Source organism: Juglans microcarpa x Juglans regia, chromosome 4D (genome assembly GCF_004785595.1).
Source record: "Juglans microcarpa x Juglans regia isolate MS1-56 chromosome 4D, Jm3101_v1.0, whole genome shotgun sequence".
Lineage (NCBI taxonomy): Eukaryota > Viridiplantae > Streptophyta > Magnoliopsida > Fagales > Juglandaceae > Juglans > Juglans microcarpa x Juglans regia.
This window is the reverse complement of record NC_054600.1, coordinates 14,296,322-14,316,042: the sequence shown is the minus strand read 5'-3', so window position 1 is coordinate 14,316,042 and position 19,721 is coordinate 14,296,322. Positions and strand designations below refer to the sequence as shown.

The window sequence follows — 19,721 nt, the reverse complement described above, 5'->3', positions numbered from 1 at the left end:
CTACTGCAAACTACTCAAATCGTTGATCTGGTGCCAGTTCTTCATCAGGAGGAAATAACTCTAAGGGCTTCTCCAAACCGAATGGGTCTTTCTGAAATGGTGGCCCCTCAAAACCTGATTCCTCTTCAGCCCATTACCGAAATTCTAGTGGCCCACGGGAGAATAAAAAACAAAACTGGCCCACTGGCAGCATTGTTATCCACCAAAGTGTCAAATTTGTGATCAAATGGGTCATATTGCAAAATACTGTCCTCGCTTGTCTTTCTCTTAAGCAACTGCAAATTGTGTATCAACATCACTAGCCAAGGATACTAAATGCTTATTGACTCGGCAGCATCTCACAATATCACTGGTGATTTGGCTAATTTATCAGTTCATTCTTAATATGATGGCATCGATGAGGTTGTTATTGGTGACGACTCAGGTTTGCATGTCTCACACATTGGTTCATTGATTCTTCAGTCCCCCACACGTACCTTTCATTTAAATGATACCCTTTGTTTCCCTTACATACGTAAAAATCTCATTTCACCAAACAAAACCATGTTTTTGCTGAATTCCATCCTTCTTTTTCTCTTGTTAAGGATCAGACCACATGGACGGTCCTACTCAAAGGTGCATGTGAAAATGGTGTCTACACCCTTCCAAAATCATTGGTAGAATCTTTTTTAAAAATGGTTGCAAATGTGCATGAACAAACATCATCATTTGATGGGTGGCACAAGTGTCTTGGACATCCATCTCATAAAATTGTTCATCATCTTGTTAAATCATTTTCTAGTCCAATAATAAAAGAAAAAGTATCTCATCTTGGTACTTCTTGTTCAGTCAATAAAGCTCACAAACAACCATTTCAGCCCACTAGACGTCAAAGTCATGCACCATTTAATTTGATTTACATTGATGTTTGGGGCCCTTCTAATCCTGTTGGCATTGACAAATCACGTTATTATTTGATTTTTATTTATCATTTCACCAAATATATTTGGTTTTATCCTATGGAAGCAAAATATGGTGTTAGAACTATATTTTCACATTTTAAACATCTTGTTGAAACCAGATTTCAATCAAAAATCAAAAGCATTAACTTGGATAATGGTGGTGAATTTGTCGCTTTAAAAAAATATTTTTCGATCCATGGAATAAGTCATTACACCACTACTCCTCATATACCACATCAAAATGTTATTTTTGAGCATCGTCACCGTCACTTAGTGGAAACAAACCTAACCCTCTTACATGATGCTTCATTATCTTTATCAAATTGGCCCTATGCTTTTTCAACTACTGCTTACCTTATTTATCGTCAACCAACATCTCTTTTAAGCAACAAATCCCCATATGAATCATTATTTCAACAACCCCCAAATTACCTCAAGTTAAGAAAATTCAGTTGTCTTTGCTTTCCACTCACAATGCCTTACAATACCCACAAACTTAAGCCCAAAGCCACCCCATGCCTATTCATGGGCTACTCTTCAACCCAAAATGCATACAAGTGCATTGATCTCAAAACCCAAAAAACCTAACTCTCTCGCCATGTCCTTTTTAATGAAAATAAAAATCTTTTTCAGCCTCATCTGTCCAACATAGAGGGTTCATCGTCCTCGACAGCTGCTTTACTCATCATTGTGTTGTCTCCATCGCAACCACCACCAGTGACTTTGACAGGCACCACTGTTTCTGCATCATCTCCAGGTAACTCCTTTGGTTTCCCTTCTTCTGATTTTCAAAATATGCAAGTTTCCTCTTCAAGCCCTAACTCACCTCAATCACACAATGACGAGGCCTCCCTGTCACATACACACACGACACTAATTTGAATGCTGATTCCATCTCTGTCAGCATTGACCCACATGTGCAAAAGCCTCATCGAATTCACTCCATGACCACTCCGTCAATGAACAATATTCACAAACCCAAACAACTCAATTTAGTAACCAAACATCCAATTCCACCTACCATTGAACCTAGTTGTGTGCGCCAAGCACTTTGCGAACCTCATTGGAGAAAGGCCATGTCAGATGAACTTACTGCGCTCATGCACCATGGTACATGGGAGTAGGTTTCCCCACCCAATAACTGTAAACCAGTGGGTTGCAAATGAGTATTTCGTGTTAAAAGAAAAGCTGATGGGTCCGTTGATTGCTTCAAAGTGAGGCTTGTTGCCAAATGTTACAATCAACGTCCAGGGTTGGACTACAAGGAAACATTTAGCCCTGTTGTGAAGCATGCTACTATTAGAACTGTATTGTCAATTTTCGTGATCTAGGGGTGGATTTTAAGACAACTTGATGTCAACAATGTATTTTTGCATAATGAGTTGACTAAGACAGTATATATGGTTCAACCCTCAGGATTCAAATATGTCTCGAAACCTAACCATGTTTGCAGGTTACGCAAGGCTATTTATGGCCTCAAACAGGCTCCTAGAGCCTCCTGGTATTTGGCTCTAAAAATGGCAATCATGTGTTTTGGTTTTTAGAATTCAAAAGCTGACTCCTCTTTGTTTATATATCATCACAATTCTGTTATATGTTATTTCTTGGTCCATGTGGATGATCTGGTTATCACTGGAAATGATATTAACTTTGTGTCTTATATAATCGAAAAACTTGGAGTTCAGTTTTCTCTAAAGGACATGGGGTAGCTTAATTGTTTCTTGGGCATGGAGGTTATTTCTACTACATCATGTCCTTTTTTATCCCAACACAAATATATTCGGGACCTCCTATCTAAAACCAACATGACTGGTGCTAAAGATATTTCTACTCCGCTGTCCACAGGCACAACTCTCAAGTTGGTTGATGGCACATCCTCTGTTGACAGGACTGACTTTCGACGTGTCATTGGTGTTCTTCAATATTTATCTCTCACCCATCCGAATATTTCTTTTTCAGTTAATAAACTCTCACAATTTATGCACAAACCTATCATTACTCATTGGGCAGCTGCAAAGCGACTCCTTCACTGCTTGAAGCAAACTATTTTCCATGGAATCCACATTAGAAAAAGCTCCACTTTCAATCTTATGATATACTCCAATGCTGGGTAGGCAATTTTGATGATTGTACTCCACCTTAGAGATGAGTTGAGATGCTTTTAGATGAGTTGAATAAAATATTGTTAGAATATTATTTTTAATTATTATTATTTTTTATTTGAAAAGGTTGAATTTTTATTATATTTTGTATGAGAATTTGAGAAAGTTCTAATGATGAAATGAGATGAGTTGAGGTGAGTTTCGAATCTAAATGAGGCCTTAATGTTCATCACATCAACACTCAAGATCAGTTTGCGGACCTACTGACCAAACCATTGTCACACCAACGCACATAAATTCTAAGAAACAAGATTGGCTTAGCCGATGACAGCTCCATCTTGCGGAGGCATATAAAGGGAGACTCCTTAAATCAAGCAGAATATCATGCAAGCTGATTGTTAGGCACAAATCTTAGTTGTAACAGCTACAAAACCACAAGTCATTAACTCCGTAACAGCTAGAAGATTACAACCTTAATTCTAGCATTTGTTTTTAGAATAGACTCTGTAAATTTATATTTATTTCCATACAAATCATTGTACAATGTGAGTGAAAATATTTTTGATACTGATGCAATCAAATTTCTGTGTCAATATTCAAATTTCATCACACTTTACCATCCAAATGCAGCCTAAAGAAAATTTTATCAACTTTTTTGAGACACGGAATAAAGTAGGCAAAAATCTGACGCATATGGAGTGCCTAAGCTCCTGCATGCTCGTTCTTATCCCCAGAGCATATATATGATCGATCACATGTATCCACTAATGGAAATTCTGAATATGCACGTACGTTGCTAACCCGGACTGAGATCTAATTTCATTAAAGTTGCAATGCTAAATTTAATTTCCCATAAAGATACTGGAGCTACCCTTACTATCCCCCTTATTTTATATGTATATATGGTGGTCCTGTACGTTCCCCGTTGAGGGTTGTAGAAGGAATTTATTGTGACTTGAATAATTGACCTAATGTGTTTGAATTTTATTATATAAAGCTAGCACTAGCACTCATGATTCATTGACACGAGCCTCCAGCCAGTAACAACACTGAGATCTGACTTAACGTCGTTAACGATCTCGATCGATCTATGGACACCCTTCTGGTTTTTCTTTCATGTTTGGTAACAGCATTGAGCAGCATTTCGTCTCAAGCTGAGGCTCGTGCTTTCTTTGTTTTCGGAGATTCACTTGTCGATAATGGCAACAATGACTACCTTGCCACCACTGCCCGTGCTGACAATTACCCTTATGGCATTGACCATCCAACACGCAGAGCCACTGGTCGCTTTTCCAATGGCCTTAACATGCCTGATCTCATCAGTATGTATGCGTGCTTTTGGGTTTACTTCACTCAGCTACCCGTTTCTTGTTTTCAACAGATTAATGTTTTTTTTTTTTTTTTAATCTGTAAATATCATTTTCAGGTGAGAAGATTGGCTCGGAGCCCACGTTGCCATACTTGAGCCCTCAGCTCACTGGACAGAATCTACTAGTGGGTGCTAACTTTGCTTCTGCTGGGATTGGAATTCTCAACGACACAGGAGTCCAATTTGTGAGTCCACTTTATGTTGATGGGATTTAGATTCTCTATATATAGTTATTGATCGAACTCTAAAATCTAGAGTACTGGGAGAAAAACAGATCCATGAAATGGACCCCATAGTCACTTCAAGAAATATGGTATTTTTTCACCAATTTTTTTTTTAAGATATACTATCGTAGCAAATAATTAGCTGATGATACGAAAGCTGTTCGTGAGAAAAAAAACAAACCTTTTATCAGGAGATCACGTCGGCAAGTAAAACTTTGTGAAAAAAAATTTTTTGGACAATAATGTCTTAGAGTTATTCCAATCCTAAGTAGAAATGCTCTATAATTAATGTGTTCTAATACATGTGCCTATCTCTTTTAGACTCTAGACCCATCGAGTACTCCAAGCGATCTCTATTGTTATTGCTGTTGTTTTTTTCTTTTCTTTTCTTTTTTTTTGTGTGAAACTGTAAGAAATTTAAGTTCGGAACGTGATGAGCTTAATTATAATGTATATGTTACTAACGTTATCAGGATGCAAAAATTGTATCTTCAAATATTTGCAGCTAAACATTATACGAATATCCCAACAACTGGCCTACTTTCAGCAGTACCAGCAACGTGTGAGCGCTCTTATCGGGCCTGAGCAAACTCGACGGCTTGTGAATGAGGCGCTCGTCCTCATTACCCTCGGAGGCAACGATTTCGTGAACAATTATTACTTGGTCCCTTACTCTGCAAGATCTCGTCAATTTGCACTCCCCAACTACGTTGTCTATCTCATTTCCGAGTACCGGAAAATTCTAGTGGTAAGCAACTCATGATGATGCTCATTGCTGTAAATTTAAATTAATTGTATATAACATTAATTCACTCTGGTTAGTATGGCTATAAACCTACTTTGATGAAAAAGCTTCGTGGGTGCAAGTTACTGCATTCACGTACAAATTAAGTTCTTATACATATTGTTATAAAAAAAAAAAAAAAAAAAATCTCATATATATCGATCTATATATATTAAGAGAAATGATAATTGTATCCTCACTCATATATTAAATTTAATGTCTCTACGATTGCATTGTAGCATCACTCATATATTAAATGTAGATTTCACTTTCCCGTTAGATTTGGGGCGCCAAAAGCCCCATTACTTTCATTTGCATGTACGTACGTAGTGTCGACATTGAATTTAATGCACTTAGTTAATTTGTAAGACCATTATAAATTGCATAGCACCAGAGTCACAAGAAAGTTGGGAGAGAATAATGAAGTGGGGACATGTTTATGCACCATTTATGGTAGAAAGATTAAGCCTAGTTATGATAAGACATTATTTTGTCATTTTTCCGCATTTTCATTAATACTTTCATATTGGAGATCATGCATGTATATGTATATATATATATATATAAAGATTTTATCCTCATATTTTATGGTAAGAAAAACGAATATTTATAAAAAAAAAAATTATTTAGATTATAAGAATGATTATTTGTGATAAAAATAAATTTATTTTAATAAAAAAAATTATAATTTTATAATAAATAACTGACAATAAATAAACATTTATACTATTTTCTTAAACTGACATGAAATACGTACATGCAGAGATTATACGAGTTGGGAGCACGGAGGGTTTTGGTAACAGGTACGGGACCAATAGGATGTGTACCAGCAGAATTGGCATTGCACAGCCGAAATGGGGAGTGCGCGGTCGAGATTCAACGAGCTGCCAACTTGTTCAATCCCCAACTCGTTCAACTCATCAATCAGCTAAACTCCGAGATTGGTTCTGATGTCTTTGTTACCGCAAATGCCTTCGAAATGCACCTGGATTTTATCAGTGATCCTCAAGCTTATGGTACGTTCGTACGTACTTGATCGACAAACTGCATGCGTGCATCGATTTCTTCCATTTTGCTTCTATTTTTTTAAAACTTTCCGGCAAAATATATAATTTACATGATGAATTAAGCTGGTATTAATCCTAAAAATTAATCACATGATCTAACATATATAGATAAGAACACGTTTCACACACTTCAAAATATGAGGATATTAAGAGGGTTGCTGGAAAAAAGTTATAGAATTAAATTTTGCGACAGTACTCTAGTTCGCATGGCGGGATGTTTAATTTGTTTGTTTTAAGGAATTTATTATACATCAGTCACTATTATATTTTATATTTATAATTTTTTTATAAGGTGTAAGATATTTTTTATAAAATATAAAGATATTTTTTATGAAATATGAAGTGTAGATATGCGGTGAATATATAATAAATAATGAGAAAAAAATTTCTTTCTTTAAAATCCATTACTCTCAAATGCATGAATGAATGCATGCATGCTGAAACGTATTTCAAAAAAGGTAGATGCAACCACCTCTATGGTGGTTTGGTAAGCAGATAAAGATATTGAAAACGCAATTAATTACGGGCCCGCTGGAAGTAAATGTCGCATTGAAAAGGCAGGCATGCAAGATGAGAGTACTTTTTGCATAGCTGTGTGATTCTTTAAAAACTACAGGATATATATATCTACCGATGGATTCGGATTTAAAGTAGTTATTAGAATCCAAACACATTTAAGATGATAAATATTATATGAGCATTTTATTCTACTTTTTATTGAATGTAAGCCAAACACATTTTAGAGAGAGAGAGATATATATATATATAATATCCTGTAGCTTCAATAATATTTAAGGTTATGTAGAACTTTCAAATGGTATGAAATCTACATGAGTGTCCATCTGTTGATATTAGATCACCTAATTAGTCAAACAATTGGAGAATATCTCATTCGGTTCTCATGTGTTTGGGCAACAGATTTTTAGATTTTCTATACTGTTTTTCCATGCCCATCTTTTTTTTTTTTTTTTTTTAATAATACTCCCTGTGGTGTTTATTTTTCTATTTTCAAAATTCTTCAAATAAAACTTACCCTGTTTGCAAAAGTTCAATATAAAAATGGAAAGCAAAGGGTCTTCCTGATCTGTCGCGGAAGGCTGGTTTTAGTTCTCTATTTTTTCCAAGTTAACAATAAAATGTATATGGGTAAGAAAATATGAACTAAACAACCCTTTCAGCAACGTAAGCTTCTTCATATATATATATATATATATATATATATATATATAGAAAATACTTTAGCTACACAAAAATTACACAAAAATAAATTCATAAACAAACGTGACTTAATGTGGTACATCAGATTAATGTAAAGTTATTTTTGTTGTAAAATAGATCTAATGGATTTCATAAAATCATGTCAGTTTGTAAGTTTACTTTTGTATAATCTCTTTGTATCTGTAATAGTTATATATATATATATATGTGTATGTGTATCTCATGATTATCATGCATGGTTTGGGGCAGGATTTATCACATCAAAGGTAGCATGCTGCGGGCAAGGACCGTACAATGGGATAGGACTATGCACGCCAGCCTCCAATCTGTGCCCAAACAGAGATCTGTTTGCGTTTTGGGATCCATTCCATCCATCTGAAAAGGCCAACAGACTTATCGTAGATACCTTCATGACTGGATCCACCAAGTACATGAACCCCATGAATCTCAGCACCATTATAGCATTGGACTCCAGGACCTGACCTTCATCTTCCATGCATCATCTGCTCTTTACAAACATTAATTTCTTCATTCTTAGTTAAGCAGTCATTGTTTTTCTTATGGTCCTGATCATGAAAACTTTCTTGTCGATCCGATTAATTATTGGCATTTGCTAATAAATTAATCCTAAATGCTACTCTTAATTATATGCCCTGTGAAACCATGTTAGCAGCTTTATTGCCTACCCCATTACATATCACGCTCTCTTTCTAGTTAAGTTTTGGAACGTTGATAAACTATATATTGATCTAGAATGCAAGTCAAGGTCATTCTGTTCTTAGCTTCTATATAAGAAAATCATTATGTATGCTTGCCATTTTGAGGCTCCAAGATTAACGTACCTGCGATTGCTTTCTGCATTAGGATTTCCCTCTATGGAGATCAATTTCGTTTCTTTAATTTTTTTTTTTTTTGGTATAGGAAATATAATTTATTTCATTCATGAAATCGAAGCTATAGTTGTAACTGGTCAATACAGAGAAAAACTCAGATTACAATCCAAACTATTCATATGTTGGAAATTTCTCCACACGCAAATTTCTTTGCGAAATTTGGTTTCTTTAAATCAAGTACTAGTAATTCAAAGTCTGAAGATAAACGACAATGATATTCCTCCTTGGCTTTAACTAAGATTAATATTACCCACTGTGCCTTTAACTATTATCCTTCAATCATTAAACAACCATTCCATAATATGGCATTTAGTCTCGTTTGGTTACATAAATCAGATCAGATGAAAAATTTACAAATAAAAGTGAGATAATTTATAAATAGTAGTGAAATGATTTGAGTTAAGATCTTTATGGAATTTTGGGAAATGAGAGAAAAAGTTGAATAAAAAAATTATAAAGTTAAAAGAATGGTACAATATAATTTTTTAATATTATTTTTGTTTTGAGATTTGAAAATGTTGAATTGTTTTTTTAATTTTGTTTGGAAATTTAAAAACGTTATAATGATTAGGTAATGATTAGATGAAAAAATTGAAAATTATAAAATCTTGAATTGAAAAATGTTTATGTTTGAATGGTGTTTGGATGTTGAGATGAGATGGTTTGAAAGTTTTGTGAAATCAAACCAGGCCTTAATAATTGAAAATTATTTATTATATTTCATTTGTGAGTCAATTATTTAGTGTCATATAAAGAGATATTGAGAGCATGATGATAAAAATAATAATAAATAGAACTTTTCTAATTTTAACAAATTGACCCTACTAAATTTAGAAGCTCAGAATAGAGATGTTACCAATTCGTCACAAGATGTGACTCAAATGCTACACTTTCTGACAAGGCTGTCCACTTAATCAGTATGCGTAATAGTTATTGCTGTAAAAAGCACCCAATGGTTACCATGTTGCAACATTTCCGAGCTTGGGCGAAATTGTTTAATTTGATACCAAATAAAAATCATCTATAAAACATTAATTCCATTTGGAATAAAATTAGAAATTTTTCCTTAAAGCTCCGCTCACTACAAAAATTGTAGGAATGAAACTAGAAGGGCTTTAACCCTTTCCCTCTTCGGGAGCCTGCTGGGTCATGTCATAGGCCCGAACACTAGCCTAACCCAATAAGCCTTGAATTGAGGATTTGATTGTCTGGAATGATATAAGCGGTTATCATCGAAAGTATAACTAATCAAGAACCTCATGCAAAAGGTTATCAGTTTATCCTTAGCAAGTGAAGCTCCTATATCTTGCAACTTGAATTTTAAATAACCCCCAAGTGGTTATCGTATCAAACAGAAGACGTTAGGGACTCTATTTATATCACCTAGGTATGACAACGAGACCCATAGTTTTCTACGACTAGAGAAATCTTTGCTGTCTTTACTAACTTAGGGATTAGAGGTGTTCCCACGAACCCGCAAGCCTCATTTCTCTTTGGTTGCAAGTGATTGCGTGCGTAGAGTTGTAAAACACATCCATAACAGTTGGTGCCATATGTGGGACAACTTGTCCTACAACCGGTGTGCTTTTCACATGCCCAGTACACTCTTACGTGGTTGAGGCATTCTCCTGTTACACTTTTATCGCCAAGGTTACGCAGTCAAGACATCCTCCTGCTACACCCATCGACAGAGTTACGTGGTCGAGGCATCCTCCTGCTACACTCTCATAGCCATAGTTACGCGGTCGAGGCATCCTCCCGCTACACCCATCGCCAGAGTTACGCAGTCGAGACATCCTCTCGCTACACTCTTATCGCCAAGGTTACATGGTCAAGGTATCCTCTTGCTACACCTATTGCCAGAGTTACGTGGTCGAGGCATTCTTCCACTACACTCTTGTTGCCAAGGTTACGATCAAGGCATCCTCCCGCTACACCCATTGCCAGAGTTATGCGGTGGAGGCACCCTCCTGCTACATTCAATTTTTTGTGAGCCCTAAAACTGCAAAGATTCACTTCTAAATGCTTGAAACCATGCAAAAAAAGAAATTTGCGAGTGGTAATGTCAGGATAATCATTTCTTGTGGGTTCCAAAACTCGTTGCCAAAGAACGTAACAAGCCATCAAAATCCTCCATGCATTAGGCACGAGCTTATATGGCACAAGAACTAGAAAGTCCAGTACATCACGCACCGGACAGACAAAGGAAAACGGAGCCCCATCGAGAACATGGCCAAATACAGGGCCACAAAAATAGCCATACCCCTCATATCGACAGCTCCACGGCGTTGCTCATGCAGACCCAAAGCCACAGAGTCTAGAATGTTATAGTTGTCCCTTGCAGAATCCAACTTGCGATGGGAGACAATCAAGCCCATTGATGGCCTTAGAAGATTGAACGAGGAGTAAGCACCCCTTCAGAAGAAGGGTTAATGACCACCTCCTTGGAGCAAGGAGGGTCGTGGGGTCATGAAGACCTATCTCCGTGGGATGAAGAAGGGAATTTGGGTTTGGAGGAAGCCATTGATTCAGAAGGAAACTAGGAGGAAGCACAAGGAAGCGGAATGTTTGAGAGAAGGAGTGAATGCAAAAAGGGAGAGTAAAGAAAATGAGTGTTCAAGAAGAGTAAGTAACTGAAAGGGGGTATGTGTAGGGGCGAGAAATGGAAACAATGCCTTGACAAGACAGTATGAAATGACAGAAATCTAGGTAATGAAGCGTCGCCATGATTACAGGTCCTATCACGCCGCGCATGATGAGACTTCGCAGGGTAACTGGAAGGGCTTTAACCCTTTCCCTCTTTGAGGGCCTTCTGAGCCATGTCATGGGCCCAAACACTAGCCTAACCCAATAAGTCTTGAATCGATAATTTGATTGTCTGGAAGGATATAAGTGGTTATCACCGGATGGATAACTACCCAAGACCCTCAGGAGAGAGGTTATCAGTTTATCCTTAGTGAGTGAAGCACATATATCTCACAAATTAAATTTCAATTAACACCCGGGCGGTTATCGTATCAAATAGAATACATCAGGGGCTTTATTTATATCACCCATGTATAACAACGAGACCCATCTTCTTTTACGACTAGAGTAATCTCCACTACCTTTACTGACTTAGGCATCAAAGACATTCCCACGAACCCCCAACCCCCATTTCTCTTTGGTTGTAGGTGATTATGTGCATAGAGCTTTGAAACACGTCCATAACAAAAACATATAATCCAGTTAAATGTTTTCTTTTTAGCACAAAAAATGCCGTCCTTAAGAATGGCAACCATAAGATTTGAAAGAAAAAATATTTATACTTAAAGAAAAGAAGAAAGAAAAAACATCAAAATGTAAATATAATTTGTATTTGAAGTGTAAATAATTGTTGAGAAGGCTTTGAGGGCATGAATAATTCCTCCATTTCCGGATGCGAAGCACAGTCATTGTTAGATCGTAGTGTACGCTAGCACTTGTATTGATTGATTTGCACTTGGATACAACCTTAACAACTTTGAAAGTGTTTTTGATAGGTGAATGCTATTTGTAGACATTTGAATGCTTTTGACATAATGCTCAAAGGTCTAGATGCTGCTATTTGAGCAGTATTATATAAAAACATTAGAAAGATAAGTATTCGCTAGAGACCCTGAAATAGACTATATATGATCCTAGAGTTCTAACATATACACTCCTCTAAAGTAGACAAGAGACACCCAATCTTTGTCCGTTAAGTCAAAAGTGGCTCAAGCACCCTGATCTTCGTTTTCTCAACTGAACCTATACTATTCCCATCTCAGCTTAGGGTCGTGACCCAACCACCACGTATTTTTTAGAAAGTGATGCAGCTTTCATAAAAGCATGCTCGTGATATAATAAGGAACTTATACATTGTGCAAAAAATACAATCATACATCACACGTTCACAAGCATAGCCATAGATTAACTTACCTAAATTTGCAAATTCTATTGGAACATTGTTGTGCTTATTGTATGCAAGAGAGCACAAATCAATGAGCCTATAGCATTGGTTGACAAATTTCAAAGAAGAGGTACAAGTAATTTAGGAAGTTGACCAAGATGCTTGACTTTGCTATTAAGGCTTTGATGAAGGTCAAAATTATATTTAGACTCCTTGATTTTGACTTAGTACCACTCAGCCCCCAACCCTTATTCTACTTCCATCTCTTTTCACTAAAAAAAAAATACCACTTCACAGAAGGAAGCTTAGAACTCTTTCTACTTTTAAGGCAAAAGCCCCTCCTTGTTGCCCCATTGGAGCCAACTCGAGAACCTCAAGGGTTCCATCCGTTGCTTGTAGGGCCCACCTTGGGTGTTTATTTCAACTAGAGCTTTTTATAACCATAGGAATTCACTTATAAACATAATTTATAGGACTAAAACCGAACACTATACACTATGAAACTATAACCATACCTTGATTACATTTCTAGAGCTATTAAAAGTAGAGGTCTAATTCTTTGCTCGGCTACCTCACACTTTCACACAATGCACATATATGCTCCTTTGCTCCTACACACACACACACACACACACACACATGCACAAACAACATGTAATGGCCCCAACCTCCACTTGAGATGTAACAGAGATTTAGAGCATCTGGACATACAATACAAGATTACATACCCTTATACATGATAGTTAGTATGCAATGCATCTTAGAAATTCAGTTAGCAATATGCAATAATCGCAGCGGAAAGTAAGGCTGAAAATGAACTTATGCCAAAATAACTAAAAGCATCCCAATAATATTGATTAAACCATAAGTTCAAATCATCAGGTAGCTTAATCTTAGTACAAAATACCAAATTTCCAAAAAAAATCTAAACCAATTGCTTCATGCACTCTATGGCATGAAGGGTTAGGCCTAGAAATATCAAAATAAGATCAAGTCTCCCATTGACGTCAGTTTCCTCCTCAATCCTCTTCATCCACTGGTCCATTGGGTCGATCTGCATCTACAACTTCTATCATTTCAATGATAGTGGGGTCCACAAAGCATGAGATTTACTTGAAATCTCAGTAAGTTAGACAATCAACGTGCACAAAGATAGACTATGCATAAAGAATGATAAACATGAAATGCATGCAATGCAGAAAAACTATACAATGGTCACATAAATTAACAAAATTAAAAGAGTTTTTAAAAATAGTCGGCCAATAAAAGCCACATTTTAAAACTTTCGCTATTGTTTTTGCTGCACCAAAGTGGCAACCCGCTTCCAATGAGTGCCAATGTCTGAGTATGCTCGCCATCTCCTTCTCGAGCACACATCTCCTGATTATCTGGTACGCACAGTGCCGGTATAGAAAAGGTTCCTCCCAAAAATAATATTTCAGGTCGGAGAATAACTTCTTCTTTTGTTGATATGTCATTTCGACCGGTAGAATTCTGGATACCAAATAATTTACCATGTCGGCATACCATGGAATAACTTGTATAGCCATTAATTGATCATCTGGGAAGGTCTCATTAATTGAAAATTTCTCCTCGCCAGTTGTCTCTTTAAGCTCAAGACAAGACAAGTGGTTAGCCACTACATTCTTGGTACCTTTCTTATATTTTATTTCCAAATCAAACTCTTGTAATAGCAAAATTCATCTTAACAGTCTTGGTTTGGCATTCCTCTTCGACAACAAGTATTTAAGAGCTGAATGATAGGTGTAGACGACCACCTCTGAACTTATCAAATAAGAACGAAATTTGTCAAAGGAAAATACAACTCGTAACAATTCCTTTTCAGTAGTAGCATAATTAAGTCGAGCTTTTGTTAACGTCCAACTTGCATTATAAATAACATGAAAAATCATATCTTTTCTCTGCTCCAAAACAGCCCCTATAAAATAATCACTAGCATCGCATATTAATTCAAAAGGTAGATTCCAATCTGGTGATACAATGATAGGTATTAAAACTAATTTCTTTTTCAATATTTCAAAAGCATGCAAGCATTTATCAAAAAATTCAAACCGAGTATCTTTAATCAACAGATTGCAGCGAGGTTTAATAATTTGGAAAAAATCCTTAATAAACTGGCGATAGAACCCGACTTGACCCAAGAAGCTCCTCACGCCCTTCATATTGGTCAGTGGTGGTAATTTGTCAATAACTTCTATTTTTGCTAAGTCGACATCAATTCCCTTGAAAGAAATGCAGTGGCCAAGCACTATTCCCTCATCGACCATGAAGTGGCATTTTTTTCAATTTAAAACAAGATTTGTCTTATTGCATCTCTACAAAACCAAAGATAAATTAGACATGCAATTATTAAAAGAGTCACCAAAAATTGTGAAGTCATTCATGAAGACTTCTAGAAATTTTTCCACCATATCCGAAAAGATGGACATCATGCATTTTTGGCTGGTGCGTTGCAAAGACCAAAAGGCATCCACCTATATGCAAAAGTATCATAAGGACAGGTGAAAGTGGTATTCTCTTGATCCTCGGGTGCAATGACAATTTGATTGTAATAAGCGTATCCGTCAAGTTTTTCTAGCATTTGATCAATAAAAGGTAATGAAAAATGGTCTTTTCGAGTTGTATCATTCAGTTTTCGATAGTCTATTTAAACTCGTCATCCCGTAACCATCCTCGTTGGTATGAGTTCGTTATTGTCATTCTTGGTCACAGTTATTCCTCATTTCTTTAGGACGACTTGCACTAGACTTACCCATACACTATTTGAGATTGTATAAATGATTCAAGCATCTAAAAGTTTTAATACTTCTTTATGCACCACTTCTTGCATTGATGAGTTCAGTCTCCTCTGGGGTTGGACGATCAATTTAAAATTATCCTCCATTAAAATCTTGTGCATGTAAATTGAAGGACTCATTCCTCTGATGTCCGAGATGGTCTAACCCAAGGCCATTTTGTGTTCCCGCAAGACTCTCAGCAACTTCTCTTCTTCTACATCACTCAAAGAACTATTAATAATAACTGGAAAAGTAGAATCCTAGCCTAAAAAAACGTACCTTAAATTTGATGGAAACGGTTTGAGTTCAGGCTTGGGTGGTTCCTTGGAGGTGTCAGATGAGATGAATTTAGCTCTTCTACTTTCGGTTTTATTGAAGGAGGAAAGGATGGTGTAGCCTCCAAATATCTCTTACACTCCCTAACCTCTTCATCTTCATATTCAATAGATGTAAAGTGAGTAAGACATACCTCAAGTGGTAGCTTTAGAAATTCACCTCCATAAGCCTCATCCTTCGTGACCACATCTCGGTCGCGTATTTGAAAACAAGAATGGATCTCGGAAGGAAATTCCAATGATTTAAATATGTTAAAAGTGACATATTCCTCGTCAACCCTCAAAATAAGTTTCTCTTGCTGGACATCAATTAAAGTTTTCCTCGTCACAAGGAATGGTCGGCCCAGTATCAAAGGGATCTCCTCATACTCCTCCATATCAAGTACAATGAAGTCAGCCGGGATGATGAACTTATCAACTTTCACCAATACGTCCTTATTGAGTCTCCTCGGGTATTTAATAGATCTATCTACCAACTGTAGAGAGATGGCGGTTGGCTTTGGGTTTTGCAACCGCTTTATTCTTCTTAGTCATTTTAGCCATGCCGGTCGGTCACATCCCGATCGATTTCTTTCACCTCGTACTCAGTTTCCTTCTTCTTGGACTCCACATTTTTTGCAACTTCTACATCTCGCTCGGTATTTACCGTTTATGGCTAGTCATATGTCCACCCACTTCTTAATGTTATGGCTTTGACATGCTCCTTCAGATTGGTCACAATGTTGCTCAGTAGAGTCTCTGTTGTCTTCTCGATAAGCATGTTTGAGAGCTGACCTATTTGTGCCTCAAGATTGTGGATTGAAGCCATGTTGTTTTGGATCACCATATCAGTCTTTTGCATGTACTGCATGAACATATACTGAAGTGTCAGCTTCTTCTCTTGTTGTGGAAACTGTTGAGTTGGTTTAAGTAGCCCTCGATTATTGCTCCATGAAAAGTTAGGATGATTTCTCCATCTGGAATTGAACATGTTTGAATAAGGATTATTTTGATGTTGGAAATTGGACACGTAATGGGCTTGTTCATGACTCGGTTGGATAAAAGGATTCCCCACTTGGCAATCTATACTTGCATGATTTTCTGCGCAATGATCACAAAAACCATTAGTTTAAATAGAATTAACATTCATCTTACCTAATTGTTGTGATAGATTTGACATCTGCACCGCCAATGTAGTAATGGAATCAAGTTCAAAGACTCCAGCCGTTTTTCTTAACATTGCTCTCTCCGTGGACCATTGATAGTTGTTGGATGTCAATTCTTCCAGAAGTCCATATGTGGCTTCATGGGTCTTGCTTATTAATGTTCCTCCCACAACCGCATCAACCATAGATCGATTTATGGGTTCCAGACCATTGTAAAAGTCTATACATGAAGCCAGGCGGGGAGGTTGTGATGTGAACACTTGCGCAATAAATCTTTGTATCTCTCCCACACCTCATATAATGATTCACCCTCAAATTGGGTGAAGGTAGTGATATTATTCCTTAACTTTGTTGTCTTGGCTAGAGGGAAATATTTTGCTAAACATTTTTGTGCCAACTCTTCCTAAGTGGTGATGATGCTGAGCGGCAAAAAGTTCAACCAAACTTTTACTTTTTTCCTAAGTGAAAAAGGAAAAAGTCTGAATCGGATTGCATCATCAGTCATTCCATTGTGTTTAAAAGTATCACAAATTTTCAGGATATTTACAATATGGATATTAGGATCCTCTTGTGAAAGTCCCCCACACTGGATGGTTTGTTGAATCATTTGAATGATGGTTGGCTTGATCTCAAAGTTATTGGCTTGTATAGCTGGCCGCCTTATACTAGATGTTACTCCATTAACCGATGGCATCACATAGTCTCTTAACGCCTTGTGCTCCCAGTCGGCCATTGATCCGACGTAAGGTTCTTTCAATCCCGGGATCGAAAGGTATACGCTCTAATGATTTAGATTGGGGCATGCATTTTTTTTTTTAAAACCAAACGGAGATCTAATCTAAACCATTTTTTTTAAATAAAATAAACTAAAATAAAATCTAAAGTAGTAAAAATCTAGCTGGTATCAATATCAATAACAAATAACTATTCCCCTACAACGACGCCAAAAACTTATTGTGCTAAAAATAAATTTGCAAGTGCACAAAATCGTAACAAGTAATAATTTTTTTTAAAGAAAACGGATATCAAACCCACAGGTAATAGTTATGCTATTGCGTATTGAAATTGACTAAATTAATTACTATTTGGAAAACCGAAATTTGAAGAATGAATTATCTAAATTAAACTGAAGAAAATAACATTAAAATTAATATTTTAAAAATAATAAGAATAGATCTAGAGCATTTGATTTCACCTAACAAATCTCATATAATTTATTCTTCCTTATTATAGAATTCCAATTATCCCAAATTGATAATAAAAATCCCTTAACTATTCAATATTTTCTCTCGAATAATTCCAAAAATATCTCCAACCGATAAATACATATCTCTATGTGAATTTAACAAATTGAAGACTCATTAAATTCTTTAGATTTTTCTTGAAAATCACACTAATTGTAGTAAAGTATCTCTACTTTCGCTTAACTAATGGTGCTTAATCTTAGAGTTTTAATCACAACTCACCTCTTAGTCTCATTGTGATTCAATAGATCGAATAATAGTTAGCTAAAAAATTGCAAGCATTAACAATAAGGAATAAACACTCAATCATGGATATATTGAAAATAAAATAACTTAGAATATAAATTGTGTGTTTATTACTAGGCTACATCAAAACTCTAGAAAATAAAACTAGTTCATGATGAAATTAAAAAGAAGAACAATAAAACTGATGTTCTTCGTTGGAATCAGTTGATGAAGCATGTGGCTCTCGCCTCTGCTCCCCCAGATCTGCATCCTTAGAAGAAACATAAAATAATAAACTCTGGAATATTTTTACTTTAAAACTTAGACTCTAAAAACTCCAAGAACTCGCTATTCATCCCACAAGACGGGATTAAATAGATGTCAAAACTTAAATATGGAAACAAAATAAATGCAACTACAATCTAGCCTGAAAATCTGGAAAATAGTTTTCAAAGATAGATATTAATATAAAATGAAATTATCCCAAGAATATCGAAATTATCTAAAATTGAAGATTCAATGATATGCGGCTTAAATTTTGAAACTTGGGAGGATTTGCTTGCCAACAGATTAATTGCGGAACTTGGATTTGGTGGTCAACAGCAAATTGATCAGGAGGAATTATCCCACTAGTAGATGTCGTGTGCTGAATATAACCAGTATGGAGGTCACAAACGAATGAGTGTGGGAAGACTCCCAATCGGGATGATAGAACCCTCTCGCCAACCGACCGAGCGGTAAAGCTGCTCGCCTTTTGTCTCGTTGTTGCCCAAGATATCATTTAGGTTGGTCTTTTAAGTTGGTCATTTAGACTAGTCGCCCAGAGCCTTACGCCATATCTTCACACCCAAGAAGTAAATTATATTGCTCAGCGCCAAACTCTTGTCACAAATCCTAGCTGCCATTGAGTCTCCTCGCCTACTGAGAGGAATGTCTTCTCGCCTTTTGGGCAAGAGAAATCTTTTTGCTGCCCACGAGACAAGGCTCCTTGCCCAAATTTTCTTGGCTCTCTTTTGATCTCGTCGATCTGGATCCGTAGTTTCTTCTTTTATACCAAAATACTCTTCTTTTGCACTAAATCTTCTCATTCCTTCAAATCCAAGAAAATAAAGAAAAATATATAGAAATAAAATAGAATTAAAGGAAAATTGACACTTTTAATAAATAAAATAATGATAAAATCCCATAAAAATAATACTTATCACGGGCAAAGATCCATTAAGTATGTCGAAAGCCTCTAGAGAACGTGTGGTGAATGGAAAAAAAACACCAAATAAGATGATGAATATGAAACTTAAACACAAAGGGAGAAAAATGTTGCGAGAGACACTAGGAAATTGGTGGCTCTTATGCCAAAATATCAACAACAACTCATATAGTCGATTGTTGATCTGATATGAGAAAAACCCAACTGAAAAAAGGACGTAACTGGTGTGTAAAGAATTGTTTGGAAATACACAGTAATA

At 36.2% G+C, this 19,721-nt stretch overlaps 1 protein-coding gene and 1 non-coding gene across 2 annotated transcripts; both read left to right on the top strand.

Moving 5' to 3' along the window:
- The first annotated feature begins 4,049 nt into the window (after nucleotides 1-4,049).
- On the top strand, nucleotides 4,050-8,381 carry LOC121261597 (GDSL esterase/lipase LTL1-like). Its single transcript, XM_041164043.1, has 5 exons — nucleotides 4,050-4,365; nucleotides 4,470-4,597; nucleotides 5,142-5,384; nucleotides 6,184-6,436; nucleotides 7,955-8,381. The coding sequence occupies exons 1-5, from the start codon at nucleotides 4,134-4,136 to the stop codon at nucleotides 8,185-8,187; spliced, it is 1,089 nt and encodes a 362-aa protein (XP_041019977.1). The 5' UTR covers nucleotides 4,050-4,133; the 3' UTR covers nucleotides 8,188-8,381.
- Nucleotides 8,382-17,028: 8,647 nt separating this feature from the next.
- On the top strand, nucleotides 17,029-17,135 carry LOC121261765. The gene has a single exon (XR_005939987.1). It is a non-coding gene; the product is annotated as a small nucleolar RNA R71 (small nucleolar RNA).
- Nucleotides 17,136-19,721: the final 2,586 nt, after the last annotated feature.